The sequence below is a fragment of the Elephas maximus genome, chromosome 12 (genome assembly GCF_024166365.1).
Source record: "Elephas maximus indicus isolate mEleMax1 chromosome 12, mEleMax1 primary haplotype, whole genome shotgun sequence".
Lineage (NCBI taxonomy): Eukaryota > Metazoa > Chordata > Mammalia > Proboscidea > Elephantidae > Elephas > Elephas maximus.
In genome coordinates, this window is record NC_064830.1 from 30,637,510 (window position 1) to 30,664,213 (window position 26,704).

Sequence of the window (26,704 nt, forward strand, 5' to 3'; positions counted from 1 at the left end):
ATGGTTTCAGGGGACATCTAGGTCAACTGGCATAACAAAATCTATTAAAATATTCTGTATCCCATTTTGGAGAGTGGCGTCTGGGGTCTTAAATGCAAGCAAGCGGCCATCTAAGATGCATCAATTGGTCTCAAACCACATGAAGCAAAAGAGAATGAAGAACACCAAAGACACAAGGTAAGTATGAGCCCAAGAGTAAGAACGGGCCACATAAATCAGAGACTATATCAGCCTGAGACCTGAAGAACTACATGGTGCCCAGCTACAACCAACGACTGCCATGACAGGGAACACAACAGATAACCCCTGAAGGAACAGGAGCGCTGTGGGTGCAGACCTCAAATTCTCATAAAAAGACCAGACTTAATGGTCTGACAGACACTAGAAGGACTCCAGAGGTCATGGTCCCCAGGTCTTCTGTTAGCCCAAGACAGGAACCATTCCCAAAGCCAACTCTTCAGACACGGATTGGACTGGACTATAAGATGGAAAATGATGCTGGTGAAGAGTGAGGTTCTTGGATCAAGTAGACACTTAAGACTATGTGGGCAGCTCCTGTCCAGAGGGGAGATGTGAAGGCCGAGGGGGACAGAAGCTGGCTGAATGGACACGGAAATACGGGGTGGAGAGAAGGAGTGTGCTGTCTCATTAGGGAGACAGCAACTAGGAGTATGTAAAAAAACCCAAACCCAGTGCTGTCGAGTTGACTCCAACTCATAGTGACCCTGTAGGACAGAGCAGAACTGCCCCATAGAGTTTCCAAGGAGCGCCTGGCAGATTTCAACTGCCGACCCTTTGGTCAGAATCCATAGCACTTAACCACTACGCCACCAGGGTTTCCAGGAGTGTACAGCAAGGTGTATATAAGGTTTTGTATGAGAGACTGACTTGATTTGCAAACTTTCAGTTAAAGCACACACACACACAAAAAAAAAAAACTAAAATAAATAAATAAAACTAAACCGTGAAAAAAGAATTAGGTGTTTTTGTTGGCTTTTTTTTTTTTAAGGGTTTAATTTTTGGTCTTGTACTTCTCCCTTGACTGGACAATAGTACCTCTAGTCCAATGCAATCCCAATGCCTTGTGCAAAAGAGGTTTCACGTTCTCTAGTTTTAAGAGTCTTTCAGGCAGATTTCCACACTAAAAGAAATGACCACTTTCCAGGAATACCAGAAGTATCATCAAAAGTATCTGGGGACAACAAGTAAGACTTCTGGCAGCATAAAAGTTAGATTTTATATGCACCCATTCCTCACTTATCAACACGGTTAGGTTCCAAAGACCAGGCTGTTATGCAAAAATCAGCATTATGAGAAAATGAAGGGCGACTACATCAGATCACAAAAAATGGAAGATGACTATATCATAACTGCCAAATCACATCATTATATAACTACCGAACCACTGAGAATCATGGCCCAGCCAAGTTGACACATAATCTTAACTAGCACAGCCAGAGTTACTCTTGCCTTGCTCCCTGACATTTGTTACTGCCGGATGTACATCATTAATGCGCAAAATAGTTGGAAAGTAGGTTTTTCACTACTGCTGTAAATGCAATATGTTGGCTAATGAGATAGTTGATAAGTGAGGAGTAGGTGTAGTTTTAACTTCTCTGAAATATGTTCTCTATTTATTGGAATTATTACTTTTAAAAAACGCCAAAAGATGTGTCTTTGGTTTGGTTTATGTAAATAAATTTAATACAAACTGTGTTTTAAGAACCTTGTTATGAGCGTAATACTTGGAATGACCAAGGCATCCATAAAGTCAAAATACCAAATAATTTAAAAACTGCTCTTTTTTACTTTCACTTCAAGAGAAATCCTGTTCTTTTATTAAAATACAAGTCAAGCATTTATGAGAAAGCCCCGTCTATAAAAATATCCCTTACTTCCTTCTCTGAACTACTGACACATGCTGAGTACCCTTCTATGATGGTACTCATACTTTAACTACTTATTTACTCGACTGCCTCTCTCACTAGGCTACGTGCTGCTTGATGGCACAGATCATGTCACATCTTCTTTATCTTTAGTTTCTCAGTACCAAGCACTGAGTACCAAGGCACCAAAGAAAAAATTCAATACGTGTCTTATGGATGCCAAATAGATGGGTGGGTGAGCAAAAAATTAGGTATCCTCTATGTACAAAGCACTGTGTTCAGCACTGGGGAGGATATAAAATTTTACAATATACAGCTTTCATCCAGAGGGAAAAAAATCTAGTGGAGTCATAAATATTTAGAGTTAAATAACAATGCAAAACAACAGTATTACTGTAATAAACAAAAGGCACACAATTATATTCCAAATGAAAATAGGATCACTAAAAGCTCTGACTTCAGAGGAGGAAGAAATCAGTGATAACGGAAGGCTTAATGGAAAAAGTACTTGAGCTTGGCACTGTCAAAAGGAATAAAGCAGAAATGATGCGAATAAAAATATTACAAAAGCGCAAGACACGCACAAGAAACAGTGAGTATAAATGGCTGGTTGGTCGGGAAATATCCTCAATTCTATCACTACTCCAAGTATGCAATACCATTTCTAAAAGCTGCTATTCACATACTGCTATATAAAAGTGACTTGAATAATGGTGTTCCTTCGAAATTAGCTAGACGAAGTTTGAAGACAGTATATTAAAAACGTAAACAAGAAACTTTACAATCCCATTAAGATGATTCGTATTGACAAAAAACTGTACACAGAACAACATGTCCAATAGAGGTTTTATTTGATATTTAAATCATTTAATATGCAAATTACCATGGCTAGGTAAACCAACCCATTGCCATCCAGTTGATCCAACTCATAGTAATTAACATCCAACTCATAGTAATTAACAGCTTAAAGATGAGAAAACTAGTGTGTGGAGAAGTTAAGGCCAAACATCCAGATCTCTCCACACTCAGAGTGTGCTTTTTTCATATCAAAGCCTGCCATCGACTAACAATGGTCAGGTGCCCACATTAACAACCACTTCAAAAACGGGATCCTTTCTGTAATATAGATATTAGTTCTCTCTCTCAGCAGCAATAATCTTTAAAAGAGTTCTCCTAACCTTACAGGGCAGTGAGTCTACTTAATGGGGGTGGAACAACTCAGAAAAGGAGGATGAGAACATTTGCACATCTCCAAGACTGTAATCAATGTCACTGAATTGCACACATAGAAATGGTTGAGCTGGTGTGCATTTTGCTGTGTATATTCTCAAGAACAACAACAAAATAAATAAATAAAAGAGTTCTCCTGGTAAACTTCACTGCTACTACCCTGAGAAACCGGGTGTTAGCCTAACAATTTTAAATCATAACATTTTTTTAATTCATCTGCTCATTACTTGATTCTGAATATAGTTTCTCTCAATCAACATTACTTTCCCCCTTACCCACCCATTTATTCTTTTGTGCCTAGAATTCCATATGTCTGATGTGCAATTTTACCTAATTATCTTGTCAAGACAGATACTGGAATACCTTTCCTAATACATGATAAACACCAAAACCTCCCTCTTCAGTACATGCTGAGATCTTTTATAGATGCCAGTAATCAATAACTCATTTTAATAGTTTCAACTGAAAGAAGCAGTTAGTTTCCCTTTAGAACAAGAAATGAAACCTCTGCTTAGAAAACAACTGCAAAGAACCCACATTCAGAAGAACAGGAGGGAATACTATGAAACCACTGCAGACTTTTTACTTATCAAATTAATGGTTACCCTTAAAAACTGTTTTAAGTGCCTTTTCCGGAACCAAGTTTTAACTATAAAGCAGCCTACATATGGTGCATATTTAACTTTCATCGTTGAACTACAGGAAGGAACTAGCATTAATTGTGTTAGATGTTCAAGGAATAAGTTATTAGTACTAACCTCGTGATTAAGGGGTGCTGTAATGGCTTTCAGGTGCCAATCACTCAAAAACGTGATTCAAGAACAGCATGTATCAAAAAGACTTACATACTTATAGAAAAACAAATTTATTTAAACACATTTCTTTCTTCACTCAATTTGAGACTGACAAATACGTAGAAAGGAAGACGGAGGGTAGAAGGAAGAAGGTAGGTGGGATGGGGAAAAGGGGGAGGGGTGCTGGGAGAGGATGAAGAGAGAGGAAAAGGGGGAGACAGGGTGGGAATTCAATATTTATAGATAACCTGCCAGTGCTTCTATTACCTCACTGAATCCTCCTAAGAACCCTCTGTGGAAGGTCTGATTATTCCTATTCTATGAAGGAAGCTGAGGCTCAGACCAAAATCTCACAACTAGTAAGAAGTGGAGACGGTTTCCAAGCCGAGTCCTTTAAGTTCGGCTCTGTTTCTGCTCAATAAAGCAATACAGTGTGTATTTTCTTCCTGAAATTTATTTTGTGTGCAATTCAGATGTAGTGGCTTGTAGACTTTTCCCCACAGACTAATCCTAAAAATATGAAGACATACGAATCCAAATTAATGACTATCATTATGAGTAAACAGTGGCATCTTCACCACTGACTCCTGTGAAACCCTCCAAGTAAAATTCTTACCTGAGGGAAACGATTCAAGCTATGTGCCATATAAACGCTTCAGAATGAACGTGATGCACTAGGCTTGATTTGAAACACTGCCTGGCTACCGAACACGTAATTAGTCAGTGAAAGTAGAGTCAAAATAATCATGGCATTTTTCAGTTTTCCAACATTTTGACCAAGTATCTTTGCAAACTGAAAAATAGAATTTAATTAACTTTTTCTAAGTCATCCAGATAGCTGATGAAAGAATCAATAATGCATATTTTGGAATCTATTTCTTGGTGTAGGAAACCCTGGTGGCGTAGTGGTTAAGTGCTACGGCTGCTAACCAAAGGGTCGGCAGTTCGAATCTGCCAGGCGCTCCTTGGAAACTCTATGGAGCAGTTCTACCCTGTCCTATAGGGTCGCTATGAGTCGCAATCGACTCGACGGCACTGGGTTTGGTTTTTTTTTGGGTACTTCTTGGCGTACAAATGTTCTGTTAGTGTCTTTATGGAGCGTTTTATGATGTACAAGATGGTGATGCTGAAAGGCATGTGAACAGGCTCCAATTCTTTCACAAGAACTCTGACCATTTAAAAATCCAAACCCAAACCCACTGCCGTCGAGTCGATTCCAACTCATAGCGACCCTATAGGACAGAGTAGAACTGCCCCACAGAGTTTCCAAGGAGCACCTGGCAGATTTGAACTGCCGACCTTTTGGTTAGCAGCCGTAGCACTTAACCACTATGCCACCAGGGTTTCCCTGACCATTTAAGCCTTTAAATTTCTCATAAAATTGTCAATTCTGATTAAGACTGGTTTCAATACTTAGTCTCATATTACTTCCTGTTTAACAAAAATATTTTAAGAAATACCATAGCACAGAAACAGGAACAGGCATCATTTATTGAGCACTTACCATGTGCTAAAGCACCTTATGGTCTCAGATAATTCTTACAACCATCCTACAAAGCATGTATCTTATAAATGATATCCACACTGACTTGAAAAAAAGTTGTTCAATAATCAGATATGCAAAGTTAGGCTAATAGTGGTCATAGCTTATGAGCACTAAGCTAAATGACACAGGAGAAGCTGATATCATGATCTCCGCCACCGAAGCAAAATCACTTGGGTAATCAACACTAGATACTAGAGTAAATGAAAGTGTACATGTTTGGCCTACAAATCTTCTGTTTAAATAAGAAGGAAACACTGTGAAATGTCTTCAAGCCTGACAGTGAAAAGGTGTGGTCCCTGTTTAGTATTTAGTGCCTACTTGCTCACTATGTTCTTGCTGTAATGCATTCCCTTTAGTTACTCTGCACAGAGATCTGTCCTGCCCCAGCACCTAGGCCCAAGCTGTTCCCTCTGTGTAGAAATGCCCTCTCCTTCATTCTTCAAATAATGAACTCTTTTCTCTTCATGCCCCAAGAGAGGCCTTATCTACCTGTCCCTTGTACACTTCCTTTATGGTACTTACTACAACTTGCAATTATTTTCTGGCTGTTTGTATGGTGGGGGTGGGAGGGGGGAGCCTTCCCTATTAGAATATAAGCTCCATGAAGGCAAGGATGTGTCTGTCTTGTTCAGCACTTAAAATGTGCCTGCAACACAGTACTCAAAAACGTAATACTTAATAAATAAATAAATGCAGTACTACTCTATCAGCTAGAAGCATCCTCTGGCATTTCAAAATGATCCTGTGTCTAAAACTTAAAGACACACAGGAATAATCAAAATAGTACTACAGAGATACCAGGTTACATACTTCCTACAGATTTTCTCTAATCTTTACAACCTTGAAGGGTAAGGATAATGGGCCCCATAATGGAGAAAGCTGTGACTCAAGGGAATAAAGACATTTGGTCAATGCTACATAGCTGGTGGCTTACGGAGTATGGGCAATAGATTTGGGTCTTGAAACTTGGTCTGACTCCAAAATCCATGCCCTTACCAGTAAGCCACACATAAACTTGTTTATGTTGTCTATAAGATTTACGGAAGTGTCTACCAAGTCTGCTAGTCAGTGATTAATGCATTCTGAGCTTGGGCAGATGAACATACCCCAGTACAACCAAGTCATAGGCTTGGAACTGATTCTAGGCACTTACAGCCCCTCAAAGCCATCATTGCTATTTAAAACTAGGGGTGAGGGTTTTGAAGTAAGCGAAAAAGGGAGACGAGGAATTCAAGTACTGGTGTTTATGAGAATTACCTCATTTTTAAAGGAGTGGAATCATAGAAATGACTGCATTAATTAAGCACCAATCACATGCCAGCTATTGTAGGTTAGATATTTTATCAGTAAGTCATTTATTTTTTATTATTCCTTACTTATAGTTGAGGAAAATGAGTTTCAGAGAAGTGAATTATTGTGTGTCTAAGGACACACAGCTAGGAAGTGAGACAATTAGGATTTGATCTAAAAGCTCTCTGCATTTGAAAGCTTATGCTCTATTGCATAATACAACTTCGCCCAAACCTGTCTGAATGAGCTTACCTATAAATGTGCCGGAGTAGGTAATATCTCTAAAATCAACCAAGAGGAAGGATAATTTAAAATTACATGGAAAATGAACTTCATCGTAAATAATAGTAATAATTTAAATAGTAAAACAAAACCCTAAGGGAAAGAACTTATTTTTCCTGTGACTCTGACTTGTTAATTTCAAAATGGTACTGACTCAACAAGTAGATGGGCAATTTCTATCATATTAACCAGGCTGATTTCTAATAATTCTGTTTTCAAGTTTAACTAAATAAGGGTAAGGGTAAACTACTACCCTTTCAGCAAAAAACGGCTAGTACCACCAAATATCTCTTGATAAATTAATGTTAGGTGTTTTTTCACTCACAAATAATGATGCCAGGAGGGAATGATTTCCTGCTTTTGTAATTGCCATGCAGCTGCATAATCACAGTGCTCTCACGTAAAATGACACGCCATGAACAGTCTTGCACATCACTCAATTGCCTGACAATTTATAATATATTCAGAGACCAATGAAGCATCCTGTTTATACAGATATGACACCCTTTTATGTAACATTTAATGAAAGAAAAAAGCATCTTTAATAAAATGCCAATATTTACATACCATAAGCAACATTTATTTGAGCATATTACTGAGCCTCACAAATGATGAGTGCAATGTTTATCATAGATAATGCTATCACCCATGCAACAATTTGATAAATATTTAAAATCTAGAATGCTAAAACTTCAGAGTTAATTTATAAAAATTAAAGATGTTAAATGACAAGCATGTCTGGACTGTCCAGCAGGATTTGACGCCCTTCAATATTCTCTCCCCTTCTTTAAATTCTTTCTTCCCATGGCTTCCCTATCATAAGAACTCTCCTGTTTTTCTTCCTACCTCTCTGACTGCTCCTTTTTTGTCCCTTTCGCAGGTAGCTCTTACTCTACCATTAAATGAGCAAGGGTCTCAAGGCTCTGTCTTAAGTCTTTCTCCTTTTTTCACTCTATATTCTTTCCTAAACCAATCTTATCCACAACACAGCTTATTTATCATCTACATACATATGACTCCTAAATCAGTATTTTCAGCTCCATCTTCTCTTTTCAATTCCAATAATAGCCAACTGCCTACTTGACCTTTCCTCTTGGATGTGTATAACTGTTCTATGCCCTTGCCTTTTACTCTTCTTCCCATCAAAATACCTTACCTTTATTGAATAAATATTCCCTATCTTGCTGAATGATGTCAATATCTAACAGGTTGACCAAGTAAAAACCTGGAGATGATTCTTGACATCTCCCCTTTGACACACACTCATATCTAGTTTACCCTCACATTCAATTTATTAAGTACTATCCACTGTATTTTTCGCAACTAACGCATGCCTCTACATTTGTTTGCCAACAGTGCCCTCCTCCCATGAGGTAGTTACATAAGTGCCGCTATGCCATATTTTTTTTTTCATGTTGCTGTTGCTTTTTACAAGTTGCTGTAGAAAAATTAGCATAGTGCACTTAGGAAAACATCTCGTGGGGGAGGGCACAGCTGGCAAACAAATGTAAGAAGGCGTGCATTAGTTGAGAAAAATATGGCGTTTCATCTTCTAAATATCTCTGACACCCATTCTCACCACTCCTTCTTTACCTTCACAACTGCAGTCCAAGCTATGGTTAATGGTCATGTAGTCTACTACTCTCACAGCATCCCTAATCGGTTTACACATGGCTATCCTGGCCTCTCTAAAACCTTTTCCCAAACAGTAGCCACAGTGATCTTTTCAAAATGCATATGTGACTTATCACTACGCCCTGTCCTTCGCCAAAATCCTTAAATAGCTTTCAATTACTCTTAGGAAAAAAAAAAAAAAAGTCCTTGATAGGGCCTACAGAGTCTTGGTGCATGGTCTGGCTCTATGCTTCTCCCAGTATCATCTCACACCATGCTCCCCCTGACCCTCAGGGCCCTACTCACACTGTCCCTCTGTTAGGCCTTCATACTCACTGAGTTCATTTCTATCACAGCACTCTGTTTTCCTGTTCTGTCCACCTATAAACAGCTCTTTTCTCCTTGAAATGTAGTTAATTCCTACTCAATCTTTAGGTCTCAGCTCAAGCATTATTTCTCAGGAAAGCCTTCTCTACCTAGGACAAATTCTCCTAATTAGGCTCTTCCCTAATTAGGCTCTCATACACGGTTCTTGTCACAGTTTTAATTTCACACTTGCCATGTCATTATTTGATTATCATCTGTTTCCCATACTCAACTGTATGTTCAAACACAGCTAGGATGCCTGCTTTAGCTCACCATTGTAACCTGGTATCTAGTACTGAGCCTAGCATGCTATAGATTCTCAATAAAAACTTTTGAATGAATGAATAGTCAAGTATCTAATTCAGGGCTATTACTACTGAAAAGCAAAAACTAATAGGCTATTATTACAATACTGGTGAATCAAAAGTACATGAAGAGAGAACCTACAAAGATATTAGTCTACTACAACTGGAAAGGAAAGCTGAAATTACACCTTACAGCTTCAAGACTTCTAAAATAGTTTGAAAAGAATTAATTAAAAATAAACTTGCGGAGGCGGGGCCAAGATGGCGGACTAGGGAGACGCTACCTCGGATCCCTCTTGCAACAAAGACTCGGAAAAACAAGTGAATCGATCAAGTATATAACAACCTACGAACCCTAAACAACAAACACAGATTTAGAGACGGAAAACGAACAAATACGGGGAAGCAGCGATTATTTTCGGAGCCTGGAGCCAGCGTCCCAGTCAGCGGATTTTCTGGAAAAACTAGTTTCCCAGTGATGGCTCGGAGACAGCAGTCCATATCAAACCACATAAAGAAGCAGACCATGACAGCTTCTCCAACCCCCCAAACAAAAGAATCAAAATCTTTCCCAAATGAAGATACAATCCTGGAATTATCAGATACAGACTGTAAAAAACTAATTTACAGAATGCTTAATGATATCACAAATGAAATTAGGATATCTGCAGAAAAAGCCAAGGAACACACTGATAAAACTGATGAAGAACTCAAAAAGATTATTCAAGAACATAGTGGAAACATTAATAAGTTACAAGAATCCATAGAGATACAGCATGTAGAAATCCAAAAGATTAACACTAAAATTACAGAATTAGACAACGCAATAGGAAGTCAGAGGAGCAGACTCGAGCAATTAGAATGCAGACTGGGACATCTGGAGGACCAGGGAATTAACTCCAACATAGCTGGAAAAAAATCAGATAAAAGAATTAAAAAAAATGAAGAAACCCTAAGAATCATGTGGGACTCTATCAAGAAGGATAACTTGCGTGTGATTGGAGTCCCAGAACAGGAAGGGACGACAGAAAACACAGAGAGAATAGTTGAAGAACTCCTGACACAAAACTTCCCTGACATCATGAAAGACGAAAGGATATCTATCCAAGATGCTCATCGAACCCCATTTAAGATTGATCCAAAAAGAAAAACACCAAGACATATTATCATCAAACTCACCAAAACCAAAGATAAACAGAAAATTTTAAAAGCAGCCAGAAAGAAAAGAAAGGTTTCCTTCAAGGGAGAATCAATAAGAATAAGTTCAGACTACTCAGCAGAAACCATGCAGGCAAGAAGGGAATGGGACGACATATACAGAGCACTGAAGGAGAAAAACTGCCAGCCAAGGATCATATATCCAGCAAAACTCCCTCTGAAATATGAAGGAGAAATTAAGATATTTACAGATAAACACAAGTTTAGAGAATTTGCAAAAACCAAACCAAAGCTACAAGAAATACTAAAGGATATTGTTTGGTCAGAGAACCAATAATATCAGATACCAGCACAACACAAGGTCACAAAACAGAACGTCCTGATATCAACTCAAATAGGGAAATCACAAAAACAAATTAAGATTAACTAAAAAAAAAAAAAATACTCATAACAGGGAAACACGGAAGTCAATATGTAAAAAATCACAATAATCAAAAAGAGGGACTAAATACAGGAGGCATAGAACTCCCATATGGAGAGTGATACAAGGCGATATAGAACAATACAAGTTAGGTTTTTACTTAGAAAAATAGGGGTAAATAATAAGGTAACCACAAAGAGGTATAACAACTCCATAACTCAAGATAAAAGCCAAGAAAAACGTAACGACTCAACAAACATAAAGTCAAACACTACGAAAATGAGGATCTCACAATTTAATAAGAAAAATGTCTCAGCACAAAAAAGTATGTGGAAAAATGAAATTGTCAACAACACACACAAAAAGGCATCAAAATGACAACACTAAACACTTATTTATCTATAATTACGCTGAATATAAATGGACTAAATGCACCAATTAAGAGACAGAGAGTCTCGGACTGGATAAAGAAACACGATCCGTCTATATGCTGCCTACAAGAGACACACCTTAGACTTAGAGATACAAACAAACTAAAACTCAAAGGATGGAAAAAAATATATCAAGCAAACAATAAGCAAAAAAGAAGAGGAGTAGCAATATTAATTTCTGATAAAATAGACTTTAGACTTAAATCCACCACAAAGGATAAAGAAGGACATGACATAATGATAAAAGGGACAATTGATCAGGAAGACATAACCATATTAAATATATATGCACCCAATGACAGGGCTGCAAGATACATAAAACAAATTTTAACAGAATTGAAAAGTGAGATAGACACCTCCACAATTAAAGTAGGAGACTTCAACACACCACTTTCGGAGAAGGACAGGACATCCAGTAAGAAGCTCAATAGAGACACGGAAGACCTAATTACAACAATCAACCAACTTGACCTCATTGACTTATACAGAACTCTCCAGCCATCTGCTGCAAAGTATACTTTTTTTTCTAGTGCACATGGAACATTCTCTAGAATAGACCACATATTAGGTCATAAAACAAACCTTTGCAGAGTCCAAAACATCGAAATATTACAAAGCATCTTCTCAGACCACAAGGCAATAAAACTAGAAATCAATAACAGAAAAACTACGGAAAAGAAATCAAATACTTGGAAACTGAACAATACCCTCTTGAAAAAAGACTGGGTTATAGAAGACATCAAGGAGGGAATAAGAAAATTCATAGAAAGCAACGAGAATGAAAATACTTCCTATCAAAACCTCTGGGACACAGCAAAAGCAGTGCTCAGAGGCCAATTTATATTGATAAATGCACACATACAAAAAGAAGAAAGAGCCAAAATCAGAGAACTGTCCCGACAACTTGAACAAATACAAAGTGAGCAACAAAAGAATCCATCAGGCACCAGAAGAAAACAAATAATAAAAATTAGAGCTGAACTAAATGAATTAGAGAACAGAAAAACAATTGAAAGAATTAACAAAGCCAAAAGCTGGTTCTTTGAAAAAATTAACAAAATTCATAAACCATTGGCTAGACTGACTAAAGAAATACAGGAAAGGACACAAATAACCCAAATAAGAAACGAAAAGGACTACATCACAACAGAACCAAATGAAATTAAAAGAATCATATCAGATTATTACGAAAAATTGTACTCTAACAAATTTGCAAACCTAGAAGAAATGGATGAATTCCTGGAAAAACACTACCTACCTAAACTAACACATTCAGAAGTAGAACAATTAAATAGACCCATAACAAAAAAGAGATTGAAACGGTAATCAAAAAACTCCCAACAAAAAAAAGCCCCGGCCCGGACGGCTTCACTGCAGAGTTCTACAAAACTTTCAGAGAAGAGTTAACCCCACTACTACTGAAGGTATTTCAAAGCATAGAAAATGATGGAATACTACCCAACTCATTCTATAAAGCCACCATCTCCCTGATACCAAAACCAGGTAAAGACATCACAAAAAAAGGAAATTACAGACCTATATCCCTCATGAACATAGATGCAAAAATCCTCAACAAAATTCTAGCCAACAGAATACAACAACATATCAAAAAAATAATTCACCACAATCAAGTGGGATTTATACCAGGTATGCAAGGCTGGTTTAATATCAGAAAAACCATTAATGTAATCCATCACATAAATAAAACAAAAGACAAAAACCACATGATCTTATCAATTGATGCAGAAAAGGCATTTGACAAAGTCCAACACCCATTCATGATAAAAACTCTCACCAAAATAGGAATTGAAGGAAAATTCCTCAACATAAAAAAGGGCATCTATGCAAAGCCAACAGCCAATATCACTCTAAATGGAGAGAACCTGAAAGCATTTCCCTTGAAAACAGGAACCAGACAAGGATGCCCTTTATCACCGCTCTTATTCAACATCGTGCTTGAAGTCCTAGCCAGGGCAATTAGGCTAGACAAAGAAATAAAAGGCATCCAGATTGGCAAGGAGGAAGTAAAATTATCTCTATTTGCAGATGACATGATCTTATACACAGAAAACCCTAAGGAATCCTCCAAAAAACTACTGAAACTAATAGAAGAGTTTGGCAGAGTCTCAGGTTATAAAATAAACATACAAAAATCACTTGCATTCCTCTACATCAATAAAAAGAACACCGAAGAGGAAATAACCAAATCAATACCATTCACAGTAGCCCCCAAGAAGATAAAATACTTAGGACTAAATCTTACCGAGGATGTAAAAGACCTATACAAAGAAAACTACAAAGCTCTACTACAAGAAATTCAAAAGGACATACTTAAGTGGAAAAACATACCTTGCTCATGGATAGGAAGAATTAACATAGTAAAAATGTCTATTCTACCAAAAGCCATCTATACATACAATGCACTTCCTATCCAAATTCCAATGTCATTTTTTAAGGTGACAGAGAAACAAATCACCAATTTCATATGGAAGGGAAAGAAGCCTCGGATAAGCAAAGCATTACTGAAAAAGAAGAAGAAAGTGGGAGGCCTCACTCTACCTGATTTCAGAAGCTATTATACAGCCACAGTAGTCAAAACAGCCTGGTACTGGTACAACAACAGGCACATAGACCAATGGAACAGAATTGAGAACCCAGATATAAATCCATGCACGTATGAGCAGCTGATATTTGACAAAGGACCAGTGTCAGTTAATTGGGGAAAAGAAAGTCTTTTTAACAAATGGTGCTGGCATAACTGGATATCCATTTGCAAAAAAATGAAACAGGACCCATACCTCACACCATGCACAAAAACTAACTCCAAGTGGATCAAAGACCTAAACATAAAGACTAAAACGATAAAGATCATGGAAGAAAAAATAGGGACAACTCTAGGAGCCCTAATACAAGGCATAAACAGAATACAAAACATTACCAAAAATGACGAAAAGAAACCCGATAACTGGGAGCTCCTAAAAATCAAACACCTATGCTCATCTAAAGACTTCACCAAAAGAGTAAAAAGACCACCTACAGACTGGGAAAGAATTTTCAGCTATGACATCTCAGACCAGCGCCTGATCTCTAAAATCTACCTGATTCTGTCAAAACTCAACCACAAAAAGACAAACAACCCAATCAAGAAGTGGGCAAAGGATATGAACACACATTTCACTAAAGAAGATATTCAGGCAGCCAACAGATACATGAGAAAATGCTCTCGATCATTAGCCATTAGGGAAATGCAAATTAAAACTACGATGAGATTCCATCTCACTCCAACAAGGCTGGCATTAATCCAAAAAACACAAAATAATAAATGTTGGAGAGGCTGCGGAGAGACTGGAACTCTTATACACTGCTGGTGGGAATGTAAAATGGTACAAGCACTTTGGAAATCTATCTGGCGTTTTCTTAAAAAGTTAGAAATAGAACTACCATACAACCCAGAAATCCCACTCCTCGGAATATACCCTAGAGAAACAAGAGCCTTCACACAAACAGATATACGCACACCCATGTTTATTGCAGCTCTGTTTACAAAAGCAAAAAGCTGGAAGCAACCAAGGTGTCCATCAATGGATGAATGGGTAAATAAATTGTGGTATATTCACACAATGGAATACTACGCATCGATAAAGAACAGTGACGAATCTCTGAAACATTTCATAACATGGAGGAACCTGGAAGGCATTATGCTGAGAGAAATTAGTCAGAGGCAAAAGGACAAATATTGTATAAGATCTCTATTATAAGATCTTGAGAAATAGTAAAAACTGAGAAGAATACATACTTTTGTGGTTATGAGGGGGGAGGGAGGGAGGGAGGGAGAGGGTTTTTTATTGATTAATTAGTAGATAAGAACTGCTTTAGGTGAAGGGAAAGACAACACTCAATACATGGAAGGTCAGCTCAACTGGACTGGACCAAAAGCAAAGAAGTTTCCGGGATAAAACGAATGCTTCAAAGGTCAGCAGAGCAAGGGCGGGAGTTTGGGGACCATGGTTTAAGGGGACTTCTAAGTCAATTGGCAAAATAATTCTATTATGAAAACATTCTGCATCCCACTTTGAAATGTGGCATCTGGGGTCTTAAATGCTAACAAGCGGCCATCTAAGATGCATCAGTTGGTCTCAACCCACCTGGAGCAAAGGAGAATGAACAACACCAAGGTCACATGACAACTAAGAGCCCAAGAGACAGAAAGGGCCACATGAACTAGAGACCTACATCACCCTGAGACCAGAAGAACTAGTTGGTGCCTGGCCACAATCGATGATTGCCCTGACAGGGAGCACACCAGAGGACTCCTGAGGGAGCAGGAGATCAGTGGGATGCAGACCCCAAATTCTCACGAAAAGACCATACTTAATGGTCTGACTGAGACTAGAGAAATCCTGGCGGCCATGGTCCCCAGACCTTCTGTTGGCACAGGACAGGAACCATCCCTGAAGACAACTCATCAGACATGAAAGGAACTGTACAGTGGGTGGGAGAGAGATGCTGATGAAGAGTGAGCTAATTATATCAGGTGGACAGTTGAGATTGTGCTGGCATCTCATGTCTGGAGGGGGGATGGGAGGATAGAGAAAGTGGGAAGCTGGCAAAATTGTCACGAAAGGAGAGACTGGAAGGACTGACTCATTAGGGGGAGAGCAAGTGGGAGTATGGAGTAAGATGTATGTAAACTTATATGTGACAGACTGACTTGATTTGTAAACGTTCACTTGAAGCTCAATAAAAAATAAATAAACTTGCATATGAATTGTATGCTTACCCACTGTCAGTGAACAGGAACTCCAAATGGGTCATAAAAACTTCCCAATGGGACACACTATAACGTTGTGCCAGAGAAAGAGCGATGCTGTAGACATTTTCCTCAAGTGTTCTTGAAGAATGTTTATCAGCCACAGGAAAGGGACAGAAAAGAAACACATTACCTTAATCAGCAAATACTCACCTGACATAGACTGGAGAAACCCCCAGAGTATGGCCCCTGAACACTGTTTTAGCTCAGTAATGAAGTCACTCCTGAAGTTTACCCTTCAGCCAAAGATTAGACAGGCCCATAAAACAAAATGAGACTAAAGGGAAACAGCCTAGGAGCAATGACGAAAAGACAGGAGAGGGCAGGAAAGCTGGTAATGGGGAACCTACGACCGAGAAGGGGAGAGTGTTGACATGTCCTGGGTTTGGCAAGCAATGTCACAAAACAATATGTATATTAATTATTTAATGAGAAGCTAGTTTGCTCTGTAAGCCTTCATCTAAAGCACGAAGACAATAAAATAAATAAATAAATAAAAGAAAACATTCATGAAGATTGCTCTCCAACTGAGAGGGGTGCAGTCAGTACGGTAACTAATAAGATTTCACAACAATCCAGGAAAAGGAATTCCAAGGAATTTTAATGCTCCTTTGTCACTGTGGTCCATTTGAATTTACTGAGGCATTAGCTAGAACAGTGGTTCTCAACTGAGTATGACTTTGTCCCCCACCTCCCTGTGACAACTGGCAACATATGTAGACATTTCTGATTGCCACAAATGGGGGGAGGGGGAGAGTGCTACTGGCCTCTAGTGGGTAGAGCCCTGGGATGCTACTAAACATTCTAAATTTCAAAAGACAGCCCCCTACAACAAAAATCAATCCAGTCCAAAATGTAGCCATTCTTTATTTTCTTATTTAGTTGATACTCATTTTTCTGGCAGCTGTTTTCTGTAAGTACATTGTATCTGTTCTTTATTGTCTGTATGTCACAGATAATACATTCTCAGGGGCCAGGCAGGGAATGAAGATGACATGATGTCATGTAGTTCTTTCCTTCCTTTCTTTATCAAACACTTATTGAGCATGTATGTGGTGCCTAGCAACGTGCCAGACTCACACAGTAGAAAACGATAAATTAGTAACCGGCTTTATTCTCAAGGGATCCTCATTTCATCACTATGTGTGAGTGAAGGCAGAGCTGCAATATGGGAGGAAGGTCCTTCAAGGATCCTTGCATGTAGGATATTGAAATCACATCTCCAAATCAGACCTGCTAAGGCATCAAGCCCATGGAAAATTTGAGGCGTTTTAAACAAGCCATCCAAAGACGGCTGTATATTTTTCTAAGTAGCAGATTGTGGAGAATATTTATTATATATTTATCAGAAGCATGTATTTGTCCTCTAGGACATATTTCAAGTAGCATATGAAAGCTGGATACTTAGAAAAGACAGAAACCCTAGCAAAATGTAACTGACAAAGTAAGGCATGCCTTACCTTATAAACTTTTATTCTACATAGTAATCCTCTTCTAGGAAACCATGAGCACGGGACCAAGGATTACAAAATGCCCCAAGGAAAATCACACTGGACTTGGAATTAAAAAAAACCTTGAGCAACTCTCTAGGACTCTCTGATTCTCAGAGTCCTCTTCCAAACTATGAGGAGGTTGGATTGAATGATCTCTTTGGACACCTAAACTTAACATTGATTATGAAATTATGAACATCCAGGAGGACAGAGGGAAAGAAATATTCCTTGTTTCTCTTCTTGAGATCAGCTATAGGCTGTTCCTACTACCATTCTATGATCTATTTTTTGCCTCCCTTACTCGAAAGAGAATTTAGGTATCTTCTAATAGTAGCAAAGAAGCCCAGGCTAATTTAAAATTATCAAAGGGTACCAGGGCTATTTTGCCACTTTCTCAAGGATTTAAATAATAATGATTTAAAAAGAGCATTTGACACTACCATACCAGGACTATCTTGGTGATTTTAAAGAAACTTATCAAGAAAAAGGAATAACCATTAAATGTAGGCACGATTTTACCTCAGTATCAAAGGCTGGAAGCCTAGACTCAATTGCATGCCAATGCTTCCTTGAGAATGCAATAAAGCCATGTATGGAGGGCAGACGGTGCTGTGGCAAAGATGTGATAGCTTTGATACATGACAGATCTAAGTTAAAATCATAGTTGCGGTCCTTACCAACTATGTAAACTTGCATTAGATATTTAATATCCCTAAGCCTCATTTTTCTTACACAATGGGAATAACATTTTATCTCAATAAGGTTATCTTTCAGGATTAAAAAGATATTTATAAAATAAGGTGTATAGAGCATCTAACATGGGGCCTTACTCACAGTAAGCACTCAACAAACTGTGGTGTTAAAAACAAAACACCTTCACTTAACCTTTGTAGGTGAACATGCTTTCCAAACCTTCTGACATGTAAGTTTAGTACTGAACTACTAAAATAGAAAATGCAGACCAGGATTACCCCAAGGGGGATCTCAAACTCAGAAAGGAACTCCTCTCTCTGGGCCCTGAACTATACTGTCAGCTCACACAAGGGCCTGCTCGTCTCTTGGAAGGGGTAAGGGAGAACAGGAAAAAAATGGCAGCCATTGCTGGGCCTCTGACAGGAGGGACTGCTACAGCTGGTTAGCTCCTCTTTTTCTATAAGCCCGAGACAGACAGAGATATCCTGAGGCCAAGACACTGAGCCTTTGTTCCGGTATTAAGTAAACCGTGCCTAAAATTTTTAACATATAGAAGAAATTGAACTGCCACGTACTCTGAAAAATGATTTCCAGCCAAGAATAAAAGGCAATCTTGTTTTTTAAATTTCTACAATAAAACTTTATGCTTTTCACTTCTGGTCATACTCTATCACCCCAAACGTGGTAATGATTTTGGAATCAGGCCATCAAAATTTTTTTTTTTTTTAAATTCCCATCCTTACTATTCAAATCTGCAGGCTCAAAATGTTGTCTCCATTTACTGATCTATTTGGGAAGACACACAACATGACTCATATAACTGCAGTAAGTAGGGAAAGTCCTAGTTTATAACAACCATGAATATAAGTCTTTAAAGGATGCTGATTAATAGTCTTGATAATTCAACTTGCTCTTCTGTATTTTAAACCCAGCCCTTCATGAGACAAAGGTATCCCTTACTCTGTCAGACCCAGGATAGTCTCCCTTTTATACTGGTCATCTGCAGTGAACCGCTGCACATCCACCCCCTTCCGAAGGCCCTGAAGGATCTGAGCTTGAGTGAAGTCCAGGAGACGTTCATTGTAGTAGTGTAACTGCTTAGTCAATGAGATGAGGTCCTCAGGCCAGGCTTCGCATCCATGTTGAGTCACGTGCCTAGTGACCACCATGATTAGTTCTTTGGGATCAGCCTATGAAAGGCATGAAAAAAATTATTTTACAAATATGCACAAGTTAGTGACAAAGAGAAGACCATGTCTACCGGGCACTTGTTTGGCCCTTCACGCTGTTGACATTTATTCAAAGTTCACATCTGTCCTGAGAAGTCAGTTGTTGAGGTGGCACTTTACCTATTTTGCACACTGCAAAAGAAAAGATGCAGAACTAAATCTAGAAGCAGATTTCTGGACTTCTGCTCTGTTCTTCCACCTTAAAACCTCCACCAACTTGAAAAATAATATATTCTTGATTTTTAAACTACATCAACGTATAGGCAGATTTGTTCCCCAACCATTCGATCATTTATAATGACTCACCCTGGAAGTAATTTTCATCATCACTGCCTGTGGATAAATTTTCTTTTGCCCATGGTAAGTGTTCTCAATAAGAGAGCTACAGTTTAATAATCACATTATAAATGCCTAGACAGCTGAGGAGAAGACTGTTTCCTCCAAGGAGAAGTCAGGGAAAAATCTCCACCCGGTTCCTGAAATCATAAATACTTCTAGTTGCATAAGAAAGTATCTAACTAACTTTTACCCTGCTCAATTTGGGACTCAATGAGATATTGTGCTATAATTTTTAGCAGCTTCTGCAACAACAATAAAATTATTCAAATAGAACAAAATCCAGAATTCAACAGCTGACAGGAAAGGCGAATAAGTGATTAACTGGCCACATTTATTTATATTAAAGTTGGCCTGGATGTCAACGAAGCAACAGCAGCTCAGCTATGATTTGAGAATTACTTAACAGGAAGTCTAATACTCGAACAGCATTAACTCAATCAGTTCCAATTTCTGGAAAGGCATGCTACATATTTTAATACAAGCAAATTAGGAAAAAGCTCCAGAATCTACCTTTGGTTCTGAGAAATGTACTCCTAATTATAGTAAGCTGTCAGTATTTCTAACATGTAAGCCATTAGTCTGAGCTACACAGATTTGTCAATGTCAAGTCTATACTGCCAAACCTAGCCTGACATTCTCTCTTGATTCTATGAAGGAACAATCTGGGAGTACTGATAAAAATCAATTAAAGAAATCTCCCTGGATTCTAGTAGGTGGATTTGAGAAAAAGTCAACCTTACTATACTTGGTATTTTCCCCTACCTCTAGGTACACACTAAGTCCTACTTTCAAAAACCGTACACATGTAACTTAAGTCAAAAGACCTGGGTTTGAATACTAGCTCTTCCACAAGTAAACTACAAGACATTCCTCTTTCATTCATTCAACAAATATTTTGTGCACCTATTCAGTCCAACAGCCCTGGGCTGGTGGGATTATGTACCAAAAGGAGCCCTAGTGGCATTGTGGTTAAGCACTCAGCTGCTAACCAAAAGGTCAGTGGTTCAAACTCATCAGCTGCTCCATGGGAGAAAGGTACAGCAGTCTACTTCTATAAAGATTACAGCCTTAGAAAACCTATGGAGTAGTTCTACTCTGTCTGATAGGGTCACTATCAGTCAGAATCGACTCGACAGCAAAGGGTTTGGATTTATTTTGTTTTGTTTTATTATGTACCAAGAGATGTACTAAGAACACGTGATTCCCTTTCCTCCAGGAACTCAAGTCTATTAGGAGAGACAATCAAGGAAACAGTTGTAAAATGGTGTGACATAAGTAAAGACAGGGTGCTTTGGGAATAGAGAGAAGTAGGACTTGGGTGAGTGTCAAGAAAATCTTGGTAGTTAATGTCTAGGCTAACTACACAGTACCAGAAGCAAAAACCAAACAAAAAATAACTCAGTGCTGTCGAAGCAAAAAATAGGCAGGGAGATTTCAGCAAAGGGTAGAGTATGTGCTAAGGTATAAAGGCAAGAAAGAACATCATGCATTACAGAACTATTCAATCTCAATGGAACAAGGCAAGAAATAAGACTAGGGACGCAAGGAGGGGCCAGGCCTAGAAGGGTCTTTAATATTATATTAAGGAGTCTAACGGTATTATGAAGGAAATAAAAAGCTCCTAAAATTTTTTGAGCAGAGAAACACAATGATAAAGATTTCATCTTATCAAAATCACAGGCAAGCTGGGTGGAAAGATGAGAGTGAACAGAGCAAATCTAAAGGGACCCTGATGGTGCAGTGGTTAAGAGCTCAGGTTGCTACCCAAAAGGTCGGCAGTTTGAATCCACTAGCCACTCCCTGAAAACCCTATGGGGCAGTTCTACTCCATCCTATAGGCTCACGATGAGTCTCAACTGACTCAACAGCAATGGGTAGTAGTAGTAGGTTGGTAAAGGCAATTACAGAGTGATCTCGGAATCATCTACATAGGTATGTTATTTTTGGCAATGGAGTTAGGCAAAGAAAATTCTATGCCTTAGCTGTTGGTGCCTCTTTGGCTGACATTTAACCCAACTCCCTTTCTATCTGTTGTCCAAACCTCTTGGGGCACCATCCTGTACCCCCCACCACTGGCACAGACACCTTTGCAGTTATCAGGTACATGGATGCTGCTCACAAGCCAGCCAGCCCATCTATATTTGCTTGGTACCCTGAGTGTGCTCTGCTTTCACACTTTATCTAGTTAACACATTTTGGCTCAGTTGTAGAGAGAGCAAGAACAAATATCCGGTGATGAGGGTTTTAGGGTGACAAAAGTACCTCTGCACTTGTCTTTTGACAGAGCTCCAAATGCCACAGTTTTGCACTCCACCAGCAAATTCATCTTTACCAATACAAGAAAGCTTTTCTTCATATATACCCTGACCCTATGGCTTCAGAATAAAGTTCTCAGCCTGAACTTTGCCCAAAGCACTTTGAAGGAAAGGCTTTAACCATCCAACCTATCTCTGTCTGTGGGTCAATGACCTTCTCTATATACCAAGCTATTGTTTCTACTACTTACAGAATCAACCACCTTCATTCTCCCAAGGCTTCTCACAGTATTCATTCCACATTCATTTTTTTTCTTTTCTAAATTTTATTTTGTGGTTGTTGTTGTTGGGAATATATACAGCAAACATACAACAATTAAACAGTTCCTACATGTAAAATTTAATGACACTGATTACATTCTTTGAGTTGTGCAACCATTCTCACTCTCCTGAGTTGTTCCTCCCTCATTAACATAATCTCACTGCCCCTAAGGTTCCTATCTAATCTTCTGAGATGCTGTTGTCAATTTGATCCCACATAAATAGTTTTTAAAAGAGCATAATGTTCAAGGCAGACTTTTTTTTTTTTTTAATTAGCTAAGCTAAACTATTGCTCAATTGTAAGATGATTTCAGGGGATATTTTTGGTTTAACGTTTAAAGATTATCCCAGGGCAAGAGTTTCAATGGGTTCATTTACCCTCCATGGTTCCAGAGAGTCTAGAGTCCATGAAGATTTGAAATTCTATGCTGCATTTATACCTTTTGATCAGGTTTCCTCTATGGAATCTTTGATCAAAACGTTCAGTAATGGTGGCCAGGCACCATCTAGCTCTTCCGGTTGCACAACAAAGGAGGCAGTTATTCATGGAAGCAATTAGCCACACATTTCATACCCTCCTCCTATTCCTGACTCTTCTTTTTCTGTTGCTCCAGGTGAATAAAGGCCAACTGTTGTGCCTTGAAGGGCTGCTTGTAAGCTGTTAAGACCCCAGGCACTATGTATGCAATGAACTAGGAGGCAGAACGGAATCACTAAAAATGTTATGAGGCCAATTAATTGGGATGTCTCCTGAAACCAAGACCCTAAACCTCCAAACCAAGGAATGAAATTCCATGAGGTATTTGGCTGTACATAAGCAGCTACCTTTTTTTTTTTGGTCATTGTTGTAAATACATCTATCACACAACTTTTGCCAATTCAACATTTTGCAGGTATACAACTTATTGACAACAATTACCATAATCAGTTGTGCTATCCTACCTTTAATCAATGAGATATCTCCATCACCGTTAGCCTTCTTTTCCCCTTCCCTCCCACCCCTAGTAACCACTAATAAAGTTTGGTTCCTATACATTTGTCTTTTCCTGTCTTTTTATATAAGTGAGGTCATATTTGTTCTCTTGTGATTGGCTTATTTTGCTCAACATACTGTCTTCAAGCTCTATCCATACTGTAACATATATTAAGACTTTCTTTCTCCTACTGACTGAGAGTAGTATTCCACTGTATGTATGTACCACATTTTGTTCATCCGTTCATCTGCCGATGGGCATTTAGGTTGTTTCCACCTCTTGGCTATTGTAAATAGTGCTGCAACGAACACTGGTGTACAAAGTCTCCTTTTGAGTCTCTACTTTCAAGTCTTTTGAGTATATACCTAGGAGTGAAATTGCTAGGTCACATGGTAGTTCTCTTTTTAGTTTCTTGAGGAACCACCACACTGCTTTCCACAACAGCTGTGCCATTTTGCATTACTACCAGCAATGGGTAAGGATTCCCATTTCCCCACATTCTCGCCAAATTTGTTATCTTCTGTTTTTGCTTTTTTTAAATCTTAGCCATTCTAGTGGGAGTTAATTGGTATCTCATTGTAGTTTTGATATGCATCTCTCTGACAGCTAAAGACACTGAGCATCTTTTCATGTGTTAGGTGGCCATTTGAATGTACTCTTCGGTGAAATATTACTCAAGTCCTTTGCCCATTTTATGATTGGGTTGTCTTTTTGGTTGTGAAGTTGTTGAAATTCCATATACATTTTGGTTATTGGATTCTTGTCGAATATATGGTTTCCAAAGGTATTCCCCCAGTCAGTAGCTTGTCTTTTCACTTTTTTGGTAAAGGCTTTTCATGAACAAATTTTTTAATTTTTTTCAGTTCCCATTTATTTACTTTGTCTTTTGCTATTTGTGCTTTTGTAATTATATTAGATAATACATTATTGAAAGTTATGCCTGTGTTGCCCTACTTGTTCTTCTAAGAATTTTTGCACATTTAGGTCCTTAATCCATTTAAATTTGTTTTTGTGTATGGTGTGAGAAAACTTAGTTTACCCAGCACCATTTATTGGAGAGACTCTTCTTTTCCCATTGATCGGACTTAGTACTCTTGACAAAAATCAGTTGAAAATAGATGTTTGGGTTCACATTCATTTTTGATGTTTTGCTTTCTCTCATCTTCAGGATTAGTGTCTGTATGGCAACAGTGGCCTACATACTTTTCAGTTGACCTGAATCATATAACACATCCTCATCTCTATTCTCTTTGTATCGTAATTTATGAAATGAATGTAACTTATGCAATTTATGAAGTGAATCCCAAGGCTAGATGAAGAGCAAATCTCCAAAATGGCAGAACACAACTATAATGAATATAATTACTAGTACTAAAATTTATGTAGGATTTCCTTTAATCTGCAGAAAGTTTCAAGTCTTCAGATACAACCTTAATATTCACATGTTGTGACAATAGTGTTTTATTTCCTTTTGATAAAGAAAATGACTTGGGATAGTGAAATAAGCACAAGCAGATAGAACTTAGCTGCGTGGCCTTACGCAAGTTATTTAAACTATGAGCTTCACTGCCTCATCTATAAAATGCCAATAATATTACATAGCTGTCGTGGTTGTGAAAAACCTAAAAGATAATGTAAGTAAAATACACAAACCAAGCCCTGGCATAAAGCAGGTGCTCGACAAATAAATGGGAACATGGAACTTGTTCAAAGGGATATGCCAATCACACTTTAATTGTACCTCTGTTAAATAATTTACTTCCCATTGTTTTCTCTTATAAATATTAAATTATAGCTGACTGTGAACAGGGACCATGTCTACTTCAAGTATTTGTCTACTACAGAGCATAGTAGTGTGCCTTGAGCAAATCGGGTGCTTCGTAAAATGGGGACACATTGAACAGCTGTGGCTTTTAAGTCAGTAGTACAGTTTATATTCCCAGTTGCCATCGAGTCAACTGTGACCCCATGAGTGTCATGAGCAGATCTGTTCTCCATAGGGTTTTCAATGGCTGATTTTTCAAAAGTAGATCACTAGGCCTTACTTCCAAGGTGCCTGGGGGTAGACGCAAACCTCCAACCTTTTAGTTAGCAGCCAAGTGTATTAACCATTTGCATCACCCAAGGAGTCAAATGTAAACTCTACTCATGAGTATAAAGATGTAATTTGGGGCAAATTACTTTGTATCTGTTTCCTCGTCTTTAAAAGAATGTCAATAATCATGCCCTCCTGCTGGTTTGTTGTGAGAAACAAATAAGGCATTTTAAAGCACTCTTTTCTCCACTGTTATGTAAAAGCAAATTGGAATCTGAGCTTACTTTCAAGGAATTAAAAACTAGTAACTGACAAAAACTGACAAAGATGTACAAGCAACCAATTTTCAGAAGGCATCTGAATATAAGCACCATTGTAGAATCACAAACCAAAAGCTCTGGGAGCAATTAACTCCTTCTCTTGGCTGCTCTGGGCCTCGGGTTCCTCGGATGTGAAACCAAGGAATATCACCGGATCATCACCCTTCTAGGACGAAAACCCTATGGATGTATAAAAATTCAACCATTAAAATAAAATAAATTCTTATAAATCCCTCCAGGTGTGGAACTGGGGAGAGTCTATATGCCATTTCATTTATGTCTCCACTAGATAGTCAGAAAATATTTCTTTGTTAAAAATATAATTTCAGACCAATAAATTATGGCCGATAGATTACTACACAGTTTAAACAACTTTATCTGTTCTGCTTTACTAAGGTGAAATTGTCTAGCCCCTCTATGGGTAACTTTAATTTCATATTTTTAATGTATCAAAATTGTTCACTTTTCCTAAGAAATATTTAAGGAATAATACCTAATATTTCAGTCTTCAGGATGGACCAGGTAGTATGCTAAACAGACATGTACTGAATCTCATTTAATACTAATAACACTATAGGCTAGGCATCTGCTAGTATCATCTCCGTTTTATAGCTTTGTGAAATTAAACAAAAAAGAGTTAAGTAAATTGTCTCAGACCATGCGGCTGGTAAGTGGTGGGGGCTGGGGGGATATGACTCCCAAGCATAATGCCTCCTAAGAACCATCCTTTATTGTTGGTACTTCTTGACACAAAACAGTGTATACGAAGCTCCCACTAAATATAAATAAGACTTGACAGTATAGTCCTTTTATAATTGGTCAATTTTCAACAATGAATTCTAATATTCTCACTCTATCACATCTAGGTAAGACTTTTTTCATGCATATCTTCTTCCTCTTATCCTTTCTATA

The 26,704-nt window shown here is 38.2% G+C and overlaps 1 protein-coding gene across 3 annotated transcripts in view; it reads right to left on the bottom strand.

Moving 5' to 3' along the window:
- NBAS (NBAS subunit of NRZ tethering complex) overlaps positions 1–26,704 on the bottom strand; it is a 452,886-nt gene that overhangs the window by 135,225 nt on the left and 290,957 nt on the right. For 2 of the 3 annotated variants that reach the window (XM_049903481.1, XM_049903479.1), the window contains 2 exons: positions 19,280–19,509; positions 16,104–16,214 (listed from right to left, as the gene is read on the bottom strand). In XM_049903481.1, coding sequence (XP_049759438.1) covers positions 16,104–16,214; positions 19,280–19,509 — 341 coding nt within the window. The remainder of the gene's footprint in view (positions 1–16,103; positions 16,215–19,279; positions 19,510–26,704) is intronic. The other variant, XM_049903480.1, reaches the window with a different exon arrangement.